Raw genomic sequence first — 19,642 nt, 5'->3', positions numbered from 1 at the left:
TAACTAGAGTGGAACAGGAACCATCATTGGCCGACGTAGCCTATAGGTATAAGTATTTACTAGGTAATGCATAGGTATAAGTAAAGGCAGTAATGCAGTGAGCCTCAAGGCTTGTAAAACAATAGCCTAGCTAAACTAATCAAGGCATAAGGCCCAAAAAAGTCCTAGCATAAGCAGCTAACCAAGAGTAACCCTAAATCATAAGATATCGTAATATAGAATGCTGAATGACAAAGCTGCTGGTAGGTAACTACAAGATGCTAGTTTATACCCACTTGTAATATTTTAAGTTAGTGACATCAGCTGATGTCTGACCACCAGTGTGCCATGGTAACTAAGTAATGCAGTGGTTCTTAACCTGGGGTGCATGCATCCCCTGGGGGTGTGAGACATGCCAGATTTTTTTTTTAGAAGATAAATAATCGAAAACACAAATTAAGCACAGGCACATAAGTACAACTACTTTGTTTAATCAAACCTATGTATTTATTAACATAATACATTTTTAATGATTACTGTGTTAAATTTTAACTGCAAAATTAAAATAAATAAATAATTCTCTCTCTTTCATTCTATAGTTATGATATATCTAGGTTTAAAGAGTTGACCTAATGATTTTTGATAAGGGGGAGCGAGAACATATTTTTGAGAACCAAAGGGGTAAGGCTGCAGTAAAGGTTAAGAACCACTGAACTAATGTATATACTAATAAGATTGAGGTACAAGGATTAATAACCTATGGCAGAAGGGCATCCCACATGAGTTAGGGAGAGGAATTATAAATAAAGAAAAGGGAGTGAAACTTCTACTGAATATGCATTAGACTTTAGTGGTGTTAAAATAACACATTATAAAACCTATATCCCAGCCTGTGTGCCTTTGGAGATGCCAGGAGGAAAACCAGTGGTGGTGTTGATGAGGAAGGACATGAGGAGAAGGAAGATCATGACTAACATTTTAGGTTGTTCTGCAAGGGATGGTGAGAGTATATGGATGTTCAAGTGTATTGTATTATCTCTTTTTACCTTGCTGGGTTAGAGTATTTGTGACTTGGCTAACTGTATTCATAAAACAATTATAAATGTAGTGAGATTTCCTACGTGTAAGTGTTGCAACAATGCACATTGGGGTTCACAACTGAACAGTAATTTTAATAATATTGGGCCAGATCTTAGGACAAGAACCTACCAAGCCTCAGAATGCTGAGAATTCTTAAGCAAGCAATATAATAATCAATATATAATTAATAGATCAGGCAACACTGAGCACTGTATTTCAGGGACTGCCCATGGAGCTCTAAAAGAAAGTCCCACACATCTTTGTCTTCAGTACAAAGATGCAGTTTACAGAGAATCTGTCCTAGCAGCCTGGCTGCTCATATTCAGATGGAGTGCTGCTTGCTGGCACTTGTGGAGTCCATGGGTCTCAACTCCACACTAAAAACGGAACATCTGCTGTCAGCTCCTCTTAATACAATGTCTTTGAGCTCCTGACAATTTCCCAAAAGCGCTATCAGTTGGGCAAAATTTCAGTGCCACATGATGGTATCTGTATACTCTGATACCATTCAACTGGCCTGCCTTTCTCCTTAAACTATGTGGGCTCATATTTGTACTATAATGCAGAAACTATACATAAACTCTAAAACAAGAGATTGCTGTCTAACAGGCCAGCTGTGAAAAGGGGGAGGGGAGGAGGAAACAAGATTAAGGCTTATGTCCTTTGATCACTTTCAAGTTATGAGTTTGCTGACTCACCCTTTTCTGAAAGTAGCATTCCTAGTGCAAAAACTGCAGCTTCTTCTGTATCCTGATCTTGTTCTACATTCTAACAATTCATGACATGAATGCTTCTGATAGCAATGAACAGACTGTGATAAGCCACTAATTTTTTTTGCTATTCTTTGATGGGTGGAGGAGAGAGAGTTAGCAGTTGATAAGCCAGGACTGAAATAGCCACACATCTGTCCATGGTGTGGGCAGAAATTCACCTTCTCATTACTATACTTTACTACTAGTAGTACTTGCATCAGAGAGAATTTAAAAAAAAATAGAAAAGAAAAATAAAAGGAAGGAGTCTCTCTTTAAATCATAGCCACGTAAAGCGGGTTCTACACATCTTGTTTAGTTATGAGAGATTTAAAGGAACAATTAATGCCTTTAAGCAAGAGGGTGATTTCCTCAACATAATCCTATATCACAGCTTTCCCAAATACAACTAAAAGAGCAAATAAAGAATTCCGGAAGAGAATGTGAATGTCTCTTTCTTGGCAAAGGGAGTAAGAGGCAGCAGCAAAGATAAAAGGGAAAGTTACAAAACTCGGCTAGGGTTTAGCCAAAGAATAGCTTCACCACACCTAACTAGACAATTCCCCCATTTTATCTTTAGTAATGAGAGACAGTATGCTTAGATCTCAAAAATGAAACACAGGCATCTGTGAAAAATTATACATGAAGAATACAGGCAACATTCAATCTATCCATCAAAGTTTTAGTTGTATGAGAATGAAATGGTTTAAAGCATGATCTTTGAGAGCGGAGTTATATGTAACAGGTCTTGAATAGCATAGTAAGAATCCTGCTATTATTTTTCCTTCCATGCAACAAAAAGGATTTGTATCTTTAATTCAGTTTGTAGTTTGCAACTACAGAACTCCTTCCCAAACAAACGTATCTTGTGCTCCCCAGTCTATTTGTAATACCCATCTCTTGTCATTTGTTTTATACTTAGCTCACAAGTGCTTTGGGGCAGGGATCATGTTTTAATTATATTGTGCATAACACCTACCACAATAAGGCCCTGATCCTTGACTGATGACAGATGGCATGACCTCAATACAAATAAACTGTTGCAACCAAAGGAATACATATTGACTTTGCTAGGTGGGAAATGCTGCTAAAATGGATCATACACATGATTCTAAAGACATCTTCAATAAAGCAAAAGTGGGTTAGAATTCATGAAGAACATAGGCAGAAACACTGGGCTAAATTAGGTACTCACACCCACCTGGCTGAGGGCTGGTCTTCCCTATGGGGAAATCGACACTGCTGCAATCGATGCAGCAGGGGTTGCTTTAGTGAGTCTAGTGAAGACACGCTAAAATCGACCACAGTGAACTCTCCGATCAACCCCAGTGCTCCAACTCCCCAAGAAGAGTAAGGTAAGTCAACTGGAGAGCGTCTCCTGTTGACACAGCACAGGGAATACACTTGGTTAAGTCAACCTAAGCTTCATTGATTCCAGCTATGTTATTCATGTAACTGGAGTAGCATAATATAGGTCGACTTACCCAAGTAGTGAAGACAAGCCCTAAGACTGGACAGATTGTAATTTAGATCAGTTTAGACAGCAGAGAACAACAAGATAAAATCTTGTAAATTCTGCACTTTGCTTATGAAAGGAAGCTGCAGCAGAGGATAATTCCAGGGAATGCTCAATCTATGGAAGGTTTTAACTTTTTTCACATCTTCAAAAATGCTGTGATTACATTTTCTCAGAGCATTTTCTGGCAAAATTTCCTGACTTGGTATTTCCTTTTATCACCAAATACATTTAGCAGCATTCCTTCTGGAGCCCTCCAAAGTTATCTCCTTAGGCTAAACACATTGAAGTCAGTACCTTAACAAGCCCTGCAATCTAGCCCCAAAGAGAGTATTAGTCATCTGAATTCCACTTACTATTCTCATTTCTGTTTGTCTGCTTAGGAATTTTGTCAATGCTGCATTTTGTTCAAAAAGAACAAAAGTCTACTCCATTTGGAAGTTTTATATGAAGTTGAAAGAAGTATTCCATAGTAATCTATTGTATGTGAAAACACAGAAAGAAGAATTGTCCACTTGCATGCAGTGTACGTGTACACGGATGTATTTGTAGTCAATGTTTTGATAGGTTGTTTCAGACATTGAGAATATTTTTTTTTAAACACTGATCTGACGATTTACACAATTTTTATTTTCTTGGAGCCATGTACAACAATACCTTGAACCGTGCTCTGTTCTTTTTGATCTCAGCAGCTGTTGCACAATTGGAAAAGATCACATACACAGCCTCCTCTCTATTATAAGCTACTTTTTAAGACACACAAAACAAGATTTTTTTAAAAAAAGAATGCACTGATTTGTTTTCAATGAATTGCTACATCATGAGGCTGCCTTCGGAGGCTGCTTTCCATCAGGTCCCCCTGTACAACAACTATCTAGTGGGACATCTCCATAGGATGAAGAAAGGCCTTTAAAAACCCAGCCACTCCCTGCCCAGTCTAGAAGACTCCTTGCTAAGCTGCCCTCCACCAGGGCACAGCATAGATTTTTTTTTTTTTGGTTGCTTTTCAGAGTCCCGATCTAGCAAAGCTTTTAAGCACATGTATAGTCCCACTGATGTCACTGATTACTCATGTGCCTAACACTAAGCATAAGCTTAAGTGTTTTGATGGATTAAAATCAAAGTATTGCTGTAAAACCTTCCCTAACCAGAAGCAGGGTGCATAAGCATATGCCAGAACAAGCAGCATTCAGAATGGGCTGTTTCAAGAAACTCTGCCATGTTTTATGCTATATCTTGGTCCACGATCCCAATCTTCATGGCAAAGGGGACTTGGGGTAGTACATCAAGTTTTCCAACATTGAGACAGGTCTGCTAAGTCTAAGGTTCCCTCCATCCCCTTCTTTGAGGATCCGCTTACACATTCCTCCTTGAGGACTGGTGAGGGAGGAAAGCTTTGCCTTCAGAGATGGCTTTATCAGCCTGTCCTAGAGGTCTTGAGCACTCTGCAGCAACAGTGCCCTGACAACAGAAATTAGAAGTGTTGCTAAGCATGCTGCTTTGTGGCCACACCTTACCAACTCTGCAGTCTTGAGCAGACCTTCACCTCTCTGCTTCGGTTCTCCCAACCTTAAGAAAGGGCTATTTCCCTGACCTCTATCATGACAATTGTGAGGATTAGTGTCTGTTGAATGCTTAAGACAAAAGAGTACTAAGTTTTATTTTTTGAAATAATTACTAGCTTGACAGATAAAAATATTAAAATACTACTCTATATTAAATTACCTTTTAATTTTAAAATACAAATACTGTGGCATGTCTACTTTAAAACTAAATGATGAAAATACATTCAAATATTGGTACTTCACTTTAATGAGTTCCCCATATGAACAGTCTACAATATCAGATATAAAGATACATTTTAAGCTACATAAAATTCAGTTAACTACCCTTAACATTTATAAATCCGAAGAAGGAAAAAGAATGAATACATTCTTCACTCTTCTAACATATATTTTAAAAACCAACATTTCTGGATGGTTTTTGCCTATGGATTTAAATTTTCTGAATTCTTTGGAGGGGTCTCATTCTTTTCTTACTCCTTTTTTCCTCTTTGCTCTCTTTCCTTAGTAGACTCTGGTTTACTTCTTTCTTTATGGGACTCTTGTCTGGCCCTTCTTTCAATTTTTTTCCTTTGTAATCTTCATTTTCTCCTGTTTTTGCCATTTCTTCTTGCTATTTTGTCCTTCCCTCATTGTTCCCCCATACTTAAACTTATCTATTCTCTTCTCATTGAGACCTTTCCTCTTTTCTAGCATTTTTCCCCTGTCGTATTTTCTTTTTCACTCTTTTTTTTTTTTTTTTTAATTTCAGCTTTTTTCTTTTAATGGAAGCTTATTTTGGGGTTGAGGAACCAAAATGCTCCACATTAAGGTATGCCTCAATGGCACACAAGTAACACTTTTGGATGGTGATGGTTACATTCATTTCACTGGACAGTCTTTCCAATGACAGGCCAAAACATTATGCTGCTTGGTGACAAGGACGTGTACTCTCTTCATTTTACCAGGCAACGGAAGAACAGTCTTCCTGAGTGTAGGTTCATATACCTCCAATGGCACTTAGGAGGAGAGACCACTAGGTAGCTATTGCTAGGAACTGCTGGCCAGTGCAACTCTTGGGGAAAAAGTCAAATAACAGTCTTTAATCCACCAAGAGAAATAGAAGGAGACACATCAAGGCCTCTTTCATGAAAGGTTGATATTATTATTGGTCATGTTTACTACAGTAGTACCCAAGGACCAAGCAAGAACAGAGCACTACTGTGGAAGGCACTGTGCAAATCAAAACTAGTAGATGGTTCTTGCCCTGAAGAGCTTACAAAGTAAACAGACAAAACAGGCATAGTGCGGGGTACAGGGTATGTGTTACACACAAGCAGCGTGAACAATGTGATGGCAGAAAACCTCATGTTAGTTCCATGATTTTTGGGTGATGGGAATCAGATAAATGGAAATAAGTGTGAAGGAAGAGGGGACACTGAAGGAAAACAGGATGAGGGGCAACACGACAAGGGTGAAGAGGGTTAGAAGTGCAGGTGTGGAGTGAAATTGAGGTGAAATGATTGTGAGGGTGGGGGAAAGAAAGGATTGAAGCAAACAGCCAATCAGCACAGAACAGAGGAACTCTAGAAAAAGTTCTCTAAATGTTTGAAGGTCCCTGCCTTCTGCAGCTGGTCCTACCAGCTGGAGTCCGGGATAGATGACAGTGTGTCAAAAGTAGAGTGTGCCCTAATACACTCATTTACATTTGACAAATGAATACTGAACTCATCTTTCCTTAATTCCCATTCACCCCTTGTATCCTTAATCTCACTTTGATTCTAATGCTGGCTACTGATCCCTCAGGTTCCTGTAGCTGCAGCAGTCATTGCTTCCACAGACTCAGTACTGGTCCACTTTAATTTGATACACCCACCGCTACAAAGCTACTATAATTGGTTTGCCACCACCACTTAGAAATACGTATAAGGTCTGTAAACAAGGTGAAAGCTGCACTGATTGTTTTCCAGCTAGCAGAAAATAAAGTACTTAAAAAAGCTTCAAAAATAGCTTCTGGATTAAGCAAGATATTCTTATTCCAGGGCAAGTCCCAGAGCCAGTTTTCTTCATACATAAATTGTATAAAAGTTCTCTAATTAAGATTCAGTTGAGTGATGATGGCTGTTGCTGCACCGTTATTTCAAAGTTAGTAACCTAATTAATTATTTCTCTTACTAAGACTGAGTTGTTGCAATCCGTCAACAAAGCTGCCCATACAGCAGTGCTTAGAGAACGTTAATGATACTTAATGACAGCTTGACAGCATCATGAAAGGTGGCACAATTTTATCTTTGTTCACTGACTAAAACCTACTGAACCCATTGAATTTGGTCTAAAAAAACTGGTTCAATATTCACTTCTGAAGTTATGGTCGGTTTTTAAATACTGAACTGAATTTGATGCCAAAGAAAGGAGAGTTTCCTCTATAGAATGCAAGAGGCATGCATTGTGCAGGCAGAAGCTGGGTAAGTGTTACTTCAAACTTCTCACTGCACCTCAGTCTTGACCCTACAGAACTACTACTATCCCAATTTTAAATTTTCTAAAGCAGAAGCTGCTAATCATTAGCAAGGAGAGAGATTTACAACTGAATGAAATGTCACATCTCTACATGTTTAACATGCCAGGATTGTACCCACAGCTGGCAGACTGTCTCCTGGGATTTTACCAAGGTTATAAATAAAATAAAAATAATGCAAGTCTGACACATGTAGACGTTTTGTTATTAAGAAGACTATCTATGCAAAAATGAGCATCTTGCTGCTAATACACCTGTTTGCCTATACTGCCAACTACTTGTTGAGAGCCAGGGAAGGAAGATTCGTTTTTAAAAGAAAATGTGTTTAGTCTGACTATGTAATGGCTGTGACACACCAACAGGTGTCTGCTTGCCCGTTTAGCTATCATACACTGAGTCTACCCTCCATTAGCCTTGGAGATTCCTGTCAGTCTGGGCGACAGCAACACTGTGCACAACAGAGAAGGGTCAGTGGGATAGGTAGACCCTTGCTGGCAAGGGTAATGGTAGAAACTAAAAGTCCCTTTAGAAAAATATATAAATGATAGCCCTTCAAGATCCTAAGGAGGCATAAAAGATTGAGTTGTGTAAGCTGATACAGTATCACTTTGATGTACTTTCCATTCCCAACTTCTCTGCTACACTTCTTTTCACAGGGAACGAGAAAAGCCACTACAACTGCTGATTCAAACATTCAATCCGGTGTCCAGTTTCTAAAAAGATATAAGCAGCTGAGATAGCAAAGAACCAGCCTGGTGTTACGTTTGCCAATGATGTGTTGTTTAGGGATCTAGACAAGCAGGAATTAAATGGACCATGGCCTGGATTCAGCCTTTATGTACCAGTATGGCAAACGAGCACCTTTTTCAGGAAGCCCTTTTATTTTTGGTCTCCAGAATCTAAACTATAAAGTAAAAATTTATATCTATATCTATAGACAGATATATAGTTGTTACAGTTGCTGAGATAGCCTCAAAAAATATGAACCAAGTTTTACATTTGGGTTCCTTTGCAGAATCGAAAACAATTGTTCCAAGGGGTGCAGGCTGTTCCATTCACCTGAATGGAAACTAACTCAGATAACTAATGATGTTAACATTTCAAGTATAACTATTTCACTGCTCAAACCACATAAAAAAGGAGAGAGACGATCATATTATTAATTTCTGCACGATCTCCAGTGACAGCTCATTTTGACAATGTAAGTGGGAAGGCTTGGGATTTGCCAACCCTTTCTCCCAACCACTCCAATCAAGAAGGAATTATACCCATAAGGAACCCAACAAAGCCAAGGAAGGCATCTGAGGCCTCACAAAAGGGGGATTAAATTCAAGATACCAAGTTGGGCCCAAAAGACTCACTAAGGGGAAGTCAATCAGGGGATGCCTAGTAGAACTTCTAGGTGGGTTTAGACTGCAATGATGGGAAGCCAAGAGAGGATGCATGATGATATTCTGAATGTCTACTCTGAGGAACATTGTGTGGGGTACTTTAACCAGCAGCAACAGCTTCCATTGTAATTTTTACACTAGAAAGCAAAGACTTGAGAAAATGAAAACATTTTAAATGAGAATTTTTTAAATAAGACTATTATTGATACCTAGCTCTCAAACAGTGCTTTCCTCCTGTAAAGCTCAAAGTCTATGAGTCCTGTTTTATAGGTGAGGAAAACAAGCACAGAAAGGTTAAGTGGTATGACCAAGTTCAGGCAAAGCTGAAAACAGAGCACAGGTTCTCTCACTTCCAGTCACTGTCACATCCAACAGACAGAAAGAGCCCCTTTCTTTGTGCATGTGCAAGTGTTCATGAAAATGCATGTGTATATAATTAGCACAGACATCTGTGCATTCTGAGTAAATATGCATCTAAATGTGCTTGATGTGTATGTTGATAGGTCAATTTACATACTTAAAAGTGCTAATTATGGGGGCAATGGGGCACATGTGAAAAATCTGTGAGTACATATGTAAAATCAAATGCCTGTAAGATGTAATGTTTATTTTATGCCACATTCTATGATAATAATAATAATGCTATCAAGCACATTTTTAAACACACATAGAGTCTCACCTTCTCATGGTTTTCTATAAGGATTTCCACTACGATATTCTGAAACTTTAGGTCCATAATAGCTGCCACAGTTTCTTCCTGTGGCCTCATTAAGGTTGGTCCAAATACTACTCCTAAATTTGCTACAGTCATTAGATTTTTCTTGGCATGGTCTGCAACGCTTTTTCAAAAGAATTGGAAGAAAAAAAAACAGGAAACAAGTTATGAAAAATTGCCAATACTCTTGGAAGCTGAAGTATACTTTACAAATGAAAACATTACATTTCCCTAATCCATATTTTAGAAGTTTATTTTGTACAAAGTTTCTCCAAATAAAACCATGTTGCATATTGGAAAGCAGGAAACCCATTCTTCCATTTTAAGAGGAAACAAAAGTCGTCATTTATTGAACTTAAATGTGTACAATGCACTTAGCCTTGGACTTTGGTAAATGTGAAACCAACCTAATTTTGCTAACAACCCACAAATATTCTCTTTGCCAGAATTTGCAAAGAGAAAGTATAAATTCACTTTCCACTTCAATCAGCCCTCAACTGCTGGCAGAACTGCTAAGTAAATACTTATATGACTTCATTAACAGATTAGATTTCTGCCCTCTTTTCCAAAATACACATAGCATGAGTCAAACTTCTCAACTTCTTGCATAGGTTTGGTGCTTGATACGGTGTCTAACACCATCACGAGCAGCCTTGGTGCCAACCACAGTCAATGTGCCCAATTGTAAATAAAATAGGGGAAAAAATGGGGGGGAGGGGGAGAAAGGTGGAGAACACTCTGAAAACTAATAAAAGAAGCCATGGTGCTTACTTTGCTAAATGTTTCACCAGAATGTCCAGCATCTCTTTGTTCTTCTCTGGAAGTTTATGAACCAAGAAGTGGATAGCGTTAACTCTGGATTCAGGGCTGCCACTTTCTACATAATAGAAACAATTAACTGTATCACAAAGACAGAAATCCTGCCCCACCCATACACACCAACCCCAAAACAAAACATTCCTAGCATACTTTGGTTTTGCACTTAGATATCTCCAAATAGAGCAGAACTCAATACATGCACGTTGTGTTCTAGTACTATCTGCCCATTTCTTATTTTGTGAAGTGATTTTCAATCCACTTGTAAATGGTTGCCTCTTTCTGCTTATCTATATTTGCAAAAAAAGATGCAGATATTCTACTACATCACACATGCTTAGAAAAATACTGCGAAGCAAGGGGTCATGTTACTAGCTACAGCATCTCATTGTGAAAACCAAGTGTGAAAGGATGCTTCTTTATCCTTTTGACATCGCTTATTAATTATACTTATTTACATTGAGTTTTGTTGGTGCTAGACAGCTGTTGACACTGCTTCAAAATACCTTGCATTAGAAACTGCACCGGAAAATAACATTCAGAGAGGAGTAAAGAGTTCAAAGAGAAACACTAACACATTTTAAAGATGTAGGCCAATAACCCCAATAAGGCTGCAGAGTTAGATTACCAGGATAAAGGATTCTTGATATCAAATACATATCACTGCTGGCAGTGGTGTAATTGGTAACACGATTGGGTGTAAAGATGCAATGGCTTCCTTGTACATAGCAAAGAAACAAACAATTTAGGCCACACAAGGGCTTATTTATTATTTATTAAATAGCTGAAAAAGATTTGTAAGATGTGAAAAAAATGAATCAGTCTTTTTTTATTTTACATTATTGTTTGTCTTTATAAAACTAAATCTGAAGACTGGATTATAGTAAGGTGTGTGTAAGACCATATCTTTTTGTAAGTTAGTACTGAAGGCAAGGTACATAACAGAAAACCATTATGGGCATTAGGACATACAGTGAACCTGAGAAGTTCTGAAGCCAATACTACTGCTCTGACTGCACTATCCTAAATTTATTCCAGACATTAGATCTTTACTGAAAACAAACAAACAAACAAACAAAAAAAACCCAACATTTTTGTTAGGTGTTTCTTTTAATAGATTTGGAAACATTTTTGGTAGAGAACATTCTTGGTGGAACTTCACTGAGGAAAATGCCACCAGCAAGCCAGCAGTTTTACTTCTGATTAGCCAAATTCAGAGAGCCCCAAAAAACAATCCAACTCTCTTCAAAGTAAAAGTCCTTCAGAGTACTGTGGAATCCTGAATACCGGATGAAGTGACGTTTCATCAAATGAATTATGTGTCACTGTCAAGGGCTTCTGATTGCCCCAATCAATACTCTTTAAGAAAAAGGGGTGGAGTACACTCTGCTGCAATTTAATAACAGCCCATTCCTTATTATCTACTACGTTTTTATACCTTAGGTTAGAAAGATACCTAGAAGCTTTTTTTTAAAAAAAAATGGAATGGCTGAAATTAATGTAGTGTTGTTCAAGTTTCTTCTCCTTGCTTGACAAGTTTAGCCATTGCACATATGGGCTTATGCAATTTTTTAGTACTTGTGGATATTGTATTCTTAAGACCAGTAAACAAACATCTTCCAGTAGACCTAATAAAATGGGAGAGTGGAGTATCAGAATACAGAAACTTATACTGTTATTTGCTTTGGGGAAAGAGAATGTTTTAAATCCTATCGCATGAAACTCTGTATATACTCATTATTTATATAAATGTCTTGAATTCTACTAAGCTCTCCACCTCAATTACATTGTATGGCAGTGAATTTCAAGGTTAACTATGCAATAAGGTTAGAAAATATTTCCTCTTTGTTGCCACTTGTGAATTCTGCGAAAAAACATCTATCTAGTTTTATCAAATCCAATCACAACAATGATGGTGTAAGCAAATATATACACACACACCCACCCCTAAACCTATTCAGTAAAGTTTTATCTCTTTTTTGAAATATGAAAATACTCTAGCAAGGACTAGAAACTAGCATTGTGCTGTTTTTTCCATTCTTTAATACTAGTCAACAAGATAAAGTAAAATTTTGAGGACAATTGTTTTTAACTTCAATTCTCATGGATTGCCAGAAGTGCCATAGGCTGGAAAGCAAATCAGCTAAATATTTGTTGGCTATTCTGCCAACATTTTTTCTTATGCAATTTCTACTCCTCAGACAATTCCATGTACATTAGAAATCATGCAGCTGAACTACAACTCCTGCTCTACCTTCTCTAAATCTTTACTCTAACTGCAACAGTTTAATTTGGCCTGTACATTCCTTTCTTCTAGTAATATATGGGGCACCTTTAGGCCAGCTTGGATACCGGTCTCCCAGGGAGATGGCTCTGAAAACAAGGATCAGGTGGCAGTCATTTTTTATGATCCAAGGGAGCTTGTCTCTCTCCCCTTCCGCCATTCCCCTCCCCCCCAGCACACTGTATCCTACTAAATTTCATTTCTTCATAAATGGCTTAAGGAGACGAAAATATTACCGTCCCAAACTACTGCAAGAAAACTGGATATGTAATATTCACTATGGTACAACTGGTACAGGAAATAAATCCAGAACTTTAAAATTCTAACTAAAAAATTCATATAAATCAAAACAGAGTGAAATGCACTAAGCCAAGCAAAAACTTGCCCCATTGAGTCTATCAATATACAATGCATTTCTGTATCTATGAACACATCTATGTTTATACATATATAGATCTCTATAGACATTGCATGACGGCATCTCTCTATTTAACTTCATATTAATATCCCCATCTTTCTTTTTTAAAAGGTTCCAATTTTTTCCTACACCTCTGTTATTTATTCAGTTGAAATGAGCAATTTATCTGAGACTACATTTTCAACGTCTATTCCTCAGTGCTAGAACGGCGCTATTATAAAATAGTTCTATTTGAACTGTAGTCAAATATTTACTGGCAGGAATGATGAACTCTCTGTGCAACTCATACGTCATTAGGGGCTCTGGAAGACTTCTGGAAGACAAAGACGACATGGAATCACTAAATACAGTAAGCTCATGTACATTTGTTTCTATTTGTATTTATTCCGAGCAGGAAAGTCTTTCAATATGACGCAGTGTCACCTTCCACAGGGGAGAGCCCCCGGCGGGGGCAGCTTGCAGGATTTCAATGATTTATAGTACAAACTGAAGCGTGACATTTAAAAGCATAATCCTAGGAAAACAACATGGTTAAACCCAAGACCTAAACTCCACCAGTTGAAGTGAGGCCTCCAATATAGTATAAACACCTTTTGTACATTTTGAGATTGCCTTACAGATGAATAAAATATAGGCATGCTGTGTAACTAAATGTTCATCAGTTTCTTTTTTAAATGTGCTCACTGCAACTGAATGTTGTGGGTCTGTGTCCCCTTTAAGTGACCCCTGTACAATTGGGTTACAAGGGTGGGGAGGAGGAATTTATCTAAACGGAGCTAAGGGAGGAATAGGATGTGGCCGAACATGTAAACACTCCAGTTGTACTCTGCCCCTGGGGATGGGGGCAGGGTGTCATATCCTGTGTATTCCTAGAGAAGCCCTTACTTTTATCAATCATGAGATAGTAACACCCACCTTCCCACCCATGGGATTAGAACAGAACTATTTATTTCATGATCTGCTGGGGGCACTGCATTAGTCATCTTTTTATTTCAGGGCTGGGAAGGAATTTTTCCCTCATCACCTGACTGGCCAAGTCAGACTTTTGTTGGTTGTTTTTTTTTTGCCTTGCTAGGACCTTACTATTGCCCTATCTCAAATGAGGTTACAGAAAGCCATTCATCTGGTCAGTGTATAATTTCCCTATGATGTACCTGCACTGGACATCTGCCCCACACTTCATAATGAGTTGTAAAAGTAGCAAAGAGTCCTGTGGCATCTTATAGACTAACAAACATATTGGAGCATGAGCTTTCATGGGTGAATACCCACTTCGTGGGATGCATAATGAGTTGCAACATCATAGCCTAATTCCCTTCCCTACTCACCATAACAAAGCCCTCCCTAAACCTGCTGTGGGGAAGGTAGAAGAAACCCCACTCCACCTAGGTCAATCTGGTGGTGAGGGAAACATTCCTTCCCTGTCTCCCCTCCCCCCCTCGCCCCCCAGGTGCAGCTAGCCCCATGGCCACAGCAGGTCCTAACTAAATCTGGCATTCTGCCACCTCACAGGGAGGGAGGATGGATGCTGCTCTACCTGATTCAGAGAAAAGAGTCTTCTCCCACCAGGATTTGAACTCTCCAGACCGTCTGATCTCTGAGGATCAATCAGCATCACCATGCTGACCCACTCCCCACTTTTGCAGCAGCTTATGATCCTTGCTCCCTCTCCTAGCCAGGAAGTGCTACACCTTCTCATCCCAACAAGCTGGGCAACAGTCTCCCACCCCCCACTTGGAAGTTGACTGGGGAATGCATCCCCTAAGGAAGCTGGGTTTGTGGTTTTTAATTTCTGGTAGAAGACACTCTCTCCCCCACTTTTTCTACCACTCCTAACCCTCAGACAAGAAGAGGGCAAGACGGTCTTAGACACAGTTTGGCTGTGGTCAGGCTGGAAAGGGGGAAGTCTGACAGCTGACCTCCCAGTTAGGTGGAAACAATAAAGGAAAGAATGATGATCTGCACTGTATAATTTATTGCTAGATATCCTCAGATATTTTAAGTGAATAAAGTTGTGGCCCAATTAAACCACATCCATTGCATCTCATCTTTCTTCCTGCATGGCCAGGATGATAGAGTCAGGTGGCCAGATGGCTTGATTTAAAAATAAGGAAGTGCAACAGAATATTTTATTACATCAGATGCAAAGGAATACATAAAACCCTCTACTCTAGAGCTAAATGAATAATTCACTGTAGTCTGTCCATTAATATACCATCTTTTTAGTTCACAGATATTAAAGAACAAATCATCATTTCCTTTAATTTATTTGAACATAAATATTTTATGAATTTTTGTTGTAAATTTAGTTAACTATGAACTAATCACAACTGTTCTTTCCAAGTATTTTCTATTTGAGTTGTGCTGGTTATTGAGTCACAATGCAAGCACGATGAGTCCTTGTGGGACCTTAGAGACTAACAAGTTTATTTCGGCATAAGTTTTCGTGGGCTAAAACCCACTTCATCAGATGCATGGAGTGAAATTGTGGAGTGAATAGGACTCCTCGCTGTTTTTGCTGATACAGACTAACATGGCTACCACTCTGAAACCTGTCACAATGTAAGCACAAAGGATTGTGGGATTCAGGTTACAGAAAGAGAGACCTTTTCTTTCAATAGCATCATCTTTTTCTTGCAGTAGGTGCTGGAGAGCTGATAGCCATTTTCAAAACTGACTAGTGATTTAGGATGCCTCAATTTCTGGTTCTCTAACTTTCAGGCATTAAGGCAGGGGTGGGCAAACTTTTTGGGCTGATGGCCACATCTGGGTAGGGAAATTGTATGCAGGGCTAAGGCAGGGGGTTAGGGTGCAGGAGGGAGTGGGGAGGATGTGATGTGCAGGAAGGGGTTCAGGGCAAGGGATTGGGGCACAGGAAGGGAGCGGGATGTCTGAGGGGGCTCAGTGAAGGGAACTGGTGTGCAGGAGTGGTGTAGGGTGTAGCAGAGGGCTTAGGAAAGGGGATTGGGTTGCACAGGGGTGCAGGGTCCAGCAGGGTGCTCAGTGCAGGGGGTTGGGGTGCAGGAGGGGCATGGGGTGTATGACGGGGCTCAGGGAAGGGAGTTGGGGGGCGGGGTGCAGGGGGGGGTTCGGGCTCCGGGGTGTCAGCATGCGCACCAGGGCCGGCTCCCTGCATGCTTGCCCTGGCCCTGCGCCACTTCAGGAAGCACTGCGGCCCCTGGGGGCGGGGGTGCAGAGGACTCTGTGCGCCCTGCCCTTGCCGCGGCTCCAGGTACCTCCCCTGAAGCTCCCAGTGGCTGCGGTACCCCATTTCCGGCCAATGGAAGCTGCAGGGGGGGTGGTGCTTGGAGGCAAGGGCAATACACGGAGCCCTCTGCCCCCCCACCCGGGGGCCACAGGGACATGGTGCCGTCCACTTCTGAGAGCAGTGCGGGGCCCGCGGACCCATGGGAGGCAATCCCGCGGGCCATATCCAAACCCCTGAGGGGCCAGATCTGGCCTGCGGGCCGTAGTTTGCTCACCTCTGCCTTAAGGGGTCTAATATCCAGCAAGTATTGAGTACCAACCATCTGAAAATCACGTCCCTTTAAAATCCCTCAAAACTGCTAGTCGCATATAAAAAATATTGTCCACCAACTAATAAAATTCTTATTAACTAATGGGAAAAAGAGAAAAATTTGACAAACATTTTTTAGGAAAAAACTCAAGTATATTGAGTTGACTTTATTCATGTTTTAAAATTACTGTAGAAAATATCAGGATCTTCTGGATCAGCAATATTATTTTATTTTGTGCATTGAAACGAATATTTTTTCTCCTCCCTGAAGTCTATAAGCTATACTTCAAGAGCCAAGCTTGATACACTTCTACCCCGATATAATGCTGTCCTCAGGAGCCAAAAAATCTTACTGTGTTATAGGTGAAACCATGTTATATCGAACTTGCTTGATCCGCCGGAATGCACAGCCCTGTCCCCCCAGAATGCTGCTTTACCGCATTATATCCACATTCGCGTTATATCGGGTCGCGTTATATCGGGGTAGAGGTGTACTTAAAAATTCCTCCTTTTTTTTCTAGTTCACTTTATCCATACCAGGAAAATTAATATAAAAGAGTTCGAATTTGAATGTAAATGGATTTTCACCACTGAAAAGCCAGTGCTGTTTAGGTTTCAAGAAAAACAAACAAAACAAAAATGTTTTGTTCATATTAAACCATAATGGATACACAAAAAGTTGTATATTTTTACATAATTCAGCTGAATATCTCAACAGGGAATCAGAAAACTGGTTTGCACACAGAACAGACCCAAACCTCTAAAGATGCACTTCTCTTACTTTTTGTCCCAGCAGCTTTTACAGCTCCTTGGGACCAAGAGAAGTAGCAAAATATAAAGCTAGTCAAATTTTTCAGATTTCAAAATGTAAACATAAATTTCAAGTTACTTTTTAATGATATTTTTAAGATTCCCCCCCCCCCCTTTTTTTTGGATCAGCTCTACCAAAGTACCCTAAGGAAGAAATACTGTTGAACAGCCTAATCTGACTGGAAGCAGCAAATTTTGTAAGAAAGGCCAATTCTGCAGACCCAAGATTTCTACAGAATCTGCTGAACACTTAGGTGTTTATCCCCTCTAAACATTTTGAAGTTTGTCAGTCACTAATCTTAATCCACTCTTTGTGAAATTATGAAACTCCCATCTCCAAGCAAATATAGTGCCTTAAATAAATGTGAATTTGTAGTCAGTGTAGACTTCCACCCAAACATAGTAAAAACGAGCAACCAAAACAAGAATAAAACATCATTGTCATCAATCTGTGGTAATTAGAGTTCAGTTATGAATAGTTAACACATAGAACCTTACCTCAGGTACTGCTTCATAGTACTAGTAATCGTCTTCACGTCCCAATCTACAGAGTTTTCCAGATCAATTTCACTGCAGGTTTTTGCATCTAACAAATGACCATAAAGGAAAAAGAAATCTAAATCTATACATACATAAAAGATTTTATCAAAGTTAAATTCATGGCAGAATGTGAATAATCTGTGAAATCCGACAACAATATTATAATAATCCTAAAGGAAACAACTAAATGCAAGGTCCTTGAATGGAAGTATATCAAATCTGAAGTCAATAATTAAGAAACTTTTGTTAGTTTAAATCCAAAATTGTCCTTTACCTCTTAATATTAAAATGGAAGTAGGATTTAAAATCTAAAATACATGTCTATCTCATTTGAAAATTTACTTACAAGTGTTTTTTAAATTATTTCACTGATTTTTCTCTCCTTAGTGAGCAATACAATTAAACTAGACTTAATTTAAAATATCTTTATTGAAGGGTTTTTTTTTCCAGACTTCCTTATTTAGAATATCCCCATATTTCCATATGGGGATATTCATGAAAAGATGAAGATCAAACTAACTTTAAAGAAAAGCCACTGAGGAACAAATAAAATGATAGCCAATTACCCAAGATGTTTTGCGTCTTTAAGTACTTCAACTTTTTTTGATTACAGCCACTGACAGCAACATGCCATAAATTCTAACAATGGTAATTAACATGGATTACATTTTGATCAGTTCCTACAATTCAGAATTCATTTGTTACTGTGCTTGTTGGACAAACGACAGATACATTTAAAAAATCAAATTAGGCACCCTGATTAAAGGTGCAGTCCTTTCTAACTGGGACTAAATAATTATGTTCTAAAGGCTGTGCCAATCAATTATTTCTGTAACTGAATATTCTCTCTCATTAAATCAATTATTTAAATCTTATTTTAAAAGACCAGTCAGTTAACATTTTCTGTCAACTAGCTACCAGCCAACCACCATCCAAAAACCTGAAGACTGTCTCAAACGGAACCTTTTATTTTCTTCTTTCCAGCATATTCCTGTGCTCTGAGAATCACATTCTTTCCACTGAGAAGGAAACCTTTCTACTGACTTCATGGAATAAAAAGCAGCTGTCACATCAGAAACTAATGACTCTAGTGACTATGTTAGTATTAAATTTTCACTGTTTTCAAATAACTCCTCAATCATCACTGACTCTCCTTCAGAATCAGAGGGTTCACTTGGTTGTGTGGAATTTGTTAATGATATATTTGAAATTCATACTTCAGAAAACACTGTGAATAATCATCCTTAAAATACTAGAAAGTATTTTCGCTTTTTAAAAATAGTAAAATTTGTGAGAAAGGATTCCATTATTCACTCCTGGGGCAAAACACTAGAACTTCTCAAAGACTATTCTCCTGTTAACCCCACCTCAAAAAAAACAGGCATGAGACTACAAAAAGAAATAGAGATTAAACACTTTTCTTGACGCTCTGGCTCTGCCTGTTGTCTTTTATTTAAACAGTTTTCTTTATTCTACTTTACTGCTACATTCCACTGTGTCCTAAACATTTAAAGATCACATTTGCTAAGGGGTCTCAATAGGATTTCGGCATTCATGCTAGCAATTTTGCACACACAGCTATTTGTGCATGCAAAAACTAAAATGTGCACACAAGAATGGCAGCTGCAGATGCAAATATTTGTGTGCACACAAATAAAGGTGTGTAGATTTAAAGAGTTTTTGAAAATTCAGCTCTAAATCTCCTAAAATTTCTGATATTATGGAACTAGTGTTTATAAAAGCCATGAGGCTCATTGAGCTAGGTTAG

The 19,642-nt window shown here is 38.9% G+C and overlaps 2 protein-coding genes across 2 annotated transcripts in view; one reads left to right on the top strand and one right to left on the bottom strand.

Moving 5' to 3' along the window:
• NR3C2 (nuclear receptor subfamily 3 group C member 2) overlaps positions 1–19,642 on the top strand; it is a 651,149-nt gene that overhangs the window by 341,940 nt on the left and 289,567 nt on the right. The window lies entirely within an intron of this gene.
• ARHGAP10 (Rho GTPase activating protein 10) overlaps positions 1–19,642 on the bottom strand; it is a 255,503-nt gene that overhangs the window by 68,553 nt on the left and 167,308 nt on the right. The window contains exons 15-18 of the mRNA XM_075066743.1: positions 17,833–17,920; positions 13,262–13,320; positions 10,261–10,366; positions 9,454–9,613 (exon numbers count right to left, since the gene is read on the bottom strand). Of these exons, the coding sequence (XP_074922844.1) occupies positions 9,454–9,613; positions 10,261–10,366; positions 13,262–13,320; positions 17,833–17,920 (413 nt within the window). The remainder of the gene's footprint in view (positions 1–9,453; positions 9,614–10,260; positions 10,367–13,261; positions 13,321–17,832; positions 17,921–19,642) is intronic.

Source organism: Chelonoidis abingdonii, chromosome 5 (genome assembly GCF_003597395.2).
Source record: "Chelonoidis abingdonii isolate Lonesome George chromosome 5, CheloAbing_2.0, whole genome shotgun sequence".
NCBI classification, from domain to species: domain Eukaryota; kingdom Metazoa; phylum Chordata; order Testudines; family Testudinidae; genus Chelonoidis; species Chelonoidis abingdonii.
The sequence above is the reverse complement of the archived record's forward strand: the minus strand, read 5'-3'. Positions and strand labels throughout refer to the sequence as shown.